This window comes from Malurus melanocephalus, unplaced genomic scaffold (genome assembly GCF_030028575.1).
Source record: "Malurus melanocephalus ecotype Western Australia unplaced genomic scaffold, MMel_1.1 scaffold_4437, whole genome shotgun sequence".
NCBI classification, from domain to species: domain Eukaryota; kingdom Metazoa; phylum Chordata; class Aves; order Passeriformes; family Maluridae; genus Malurus; species Malurus melanocephalus.
Window position 1 is genome coordinate 1 of NW_026627669.1, and position 1,189 is coordinate 1,189.

Sequence of the window (1,189 nt, forward strand, 5' to 3'; positions counted from 1 at the left end):
CTCGGCCTCCGCTCCTTCGTGGCTTTCGCCGCTAAACTCTGGAGCTTCGTGCTTTACCTGCTCAGGAGGCAGGTCCGAACCGTGAGTACCGGGAAAAAAAACGGGAAATAACGGGAATTAACGGGAATTAACGGGAATTAACGGGAAATGGACCGGGAATTAATCAGGGAATGAACGGGGAATTGTCCTTTACCTGCTCAGGAGGCAGGTCCGAACCGTGAGTACCGGGAAAAACGGGAATTAACGGGAATTAATCAGGGAATGAACGGGAAATAACGGAGATTAACGGGAAATGAACCGGGAATTAACGGGAATTAATCAGGGGATTAACGGGAATTAATCAGGGAATTAACGGGAAATGAACCGGGAATTAACGGGGGAGAAAGTGGGAATGAACCGGGAATAAATCGGGAATTAACGGGGGAGAAAGTGGGAATGAACCAGGAATAAACTGGGAATTAACGGGAAATGAACGGGGAATTAAAGGGAATAAATCGGGAAATGAACCGAGAATTAACGGGGGAGAAAGTGGGAATGAACCGGGAATAAATCGGGAATTAACGAGAGATGAACCGGGAATGAACCGAGAATTAATCAGGGAATTAACGGGGGAGAAACACCGGGAATTAACGGGGGAGAGAAACCGGGAGAAAGAGGGAATTAACGGGAAATTAACGGGGAATTTAATGGCCAATTAACGGGGAATTTAATGGCCAATTAACGGGCAATTAACGGGAAGGGAAACTGGGAATTAATGGGGAGGGAAACGGGCAATTAACGGGGAAATTAATGGGGAACTAATGGGCAATTAATGGGAATTAATGGACAATTAACGGGGGAGGGAAACTTGGAATTAATGGGGAATTAACAAGGAAATTAACGGGGAGTTAGCGGGAAATTATTGGGGAATTAACGGGAAATTAATGAGCAATTAACGGGGAAATTAATGGGCAATTAACGAGGAATTAATGGGCAATTAATGGGGAGTTAATGGGGAAATTAACGGGGAGAAACCGGGACTAAATCGGGAATCATTTTCTGACCCCAATTTTAGAGGATTTGGAGATTTTTGGCAGAATTTTGGGGTTTCTGACCCCATTTTTTTCATGAGTTTTAATTTTTTTCTCCCCAAAACGGCCCCGGGGGGGGTTCAGGAACCTCGGGAAATTTGGGGATTTTTTTAGGGGCG

At 45.2% G+C, this 1,189-nt stretch overlaps 1 protein-coding gene across 1 annotated transcript in view; it reads left to right on the forward strand.

The window, feature by feature from the left end:
• Positions 1 to 3: 3 nt before the first annotated feature.
• Positions 4 to 1,189, forward strand: part of CTDNEP1 (CTD nuclear envelope phosphatase 1) — a gene marked incomplete at both ends in the record, with an annotated part of 4,245 nt that continues 3,059 nt past the window's right edge. The window contains one exon of the mRNA XM_057389266.1: positions 4 to 108. Within this exon, the coding sequence (XP_057245249.1) occupies positions 4 to 108 (105 nt within the window). The remainder of the gene's footprint in view (positions 109 to 1,189) is intronic.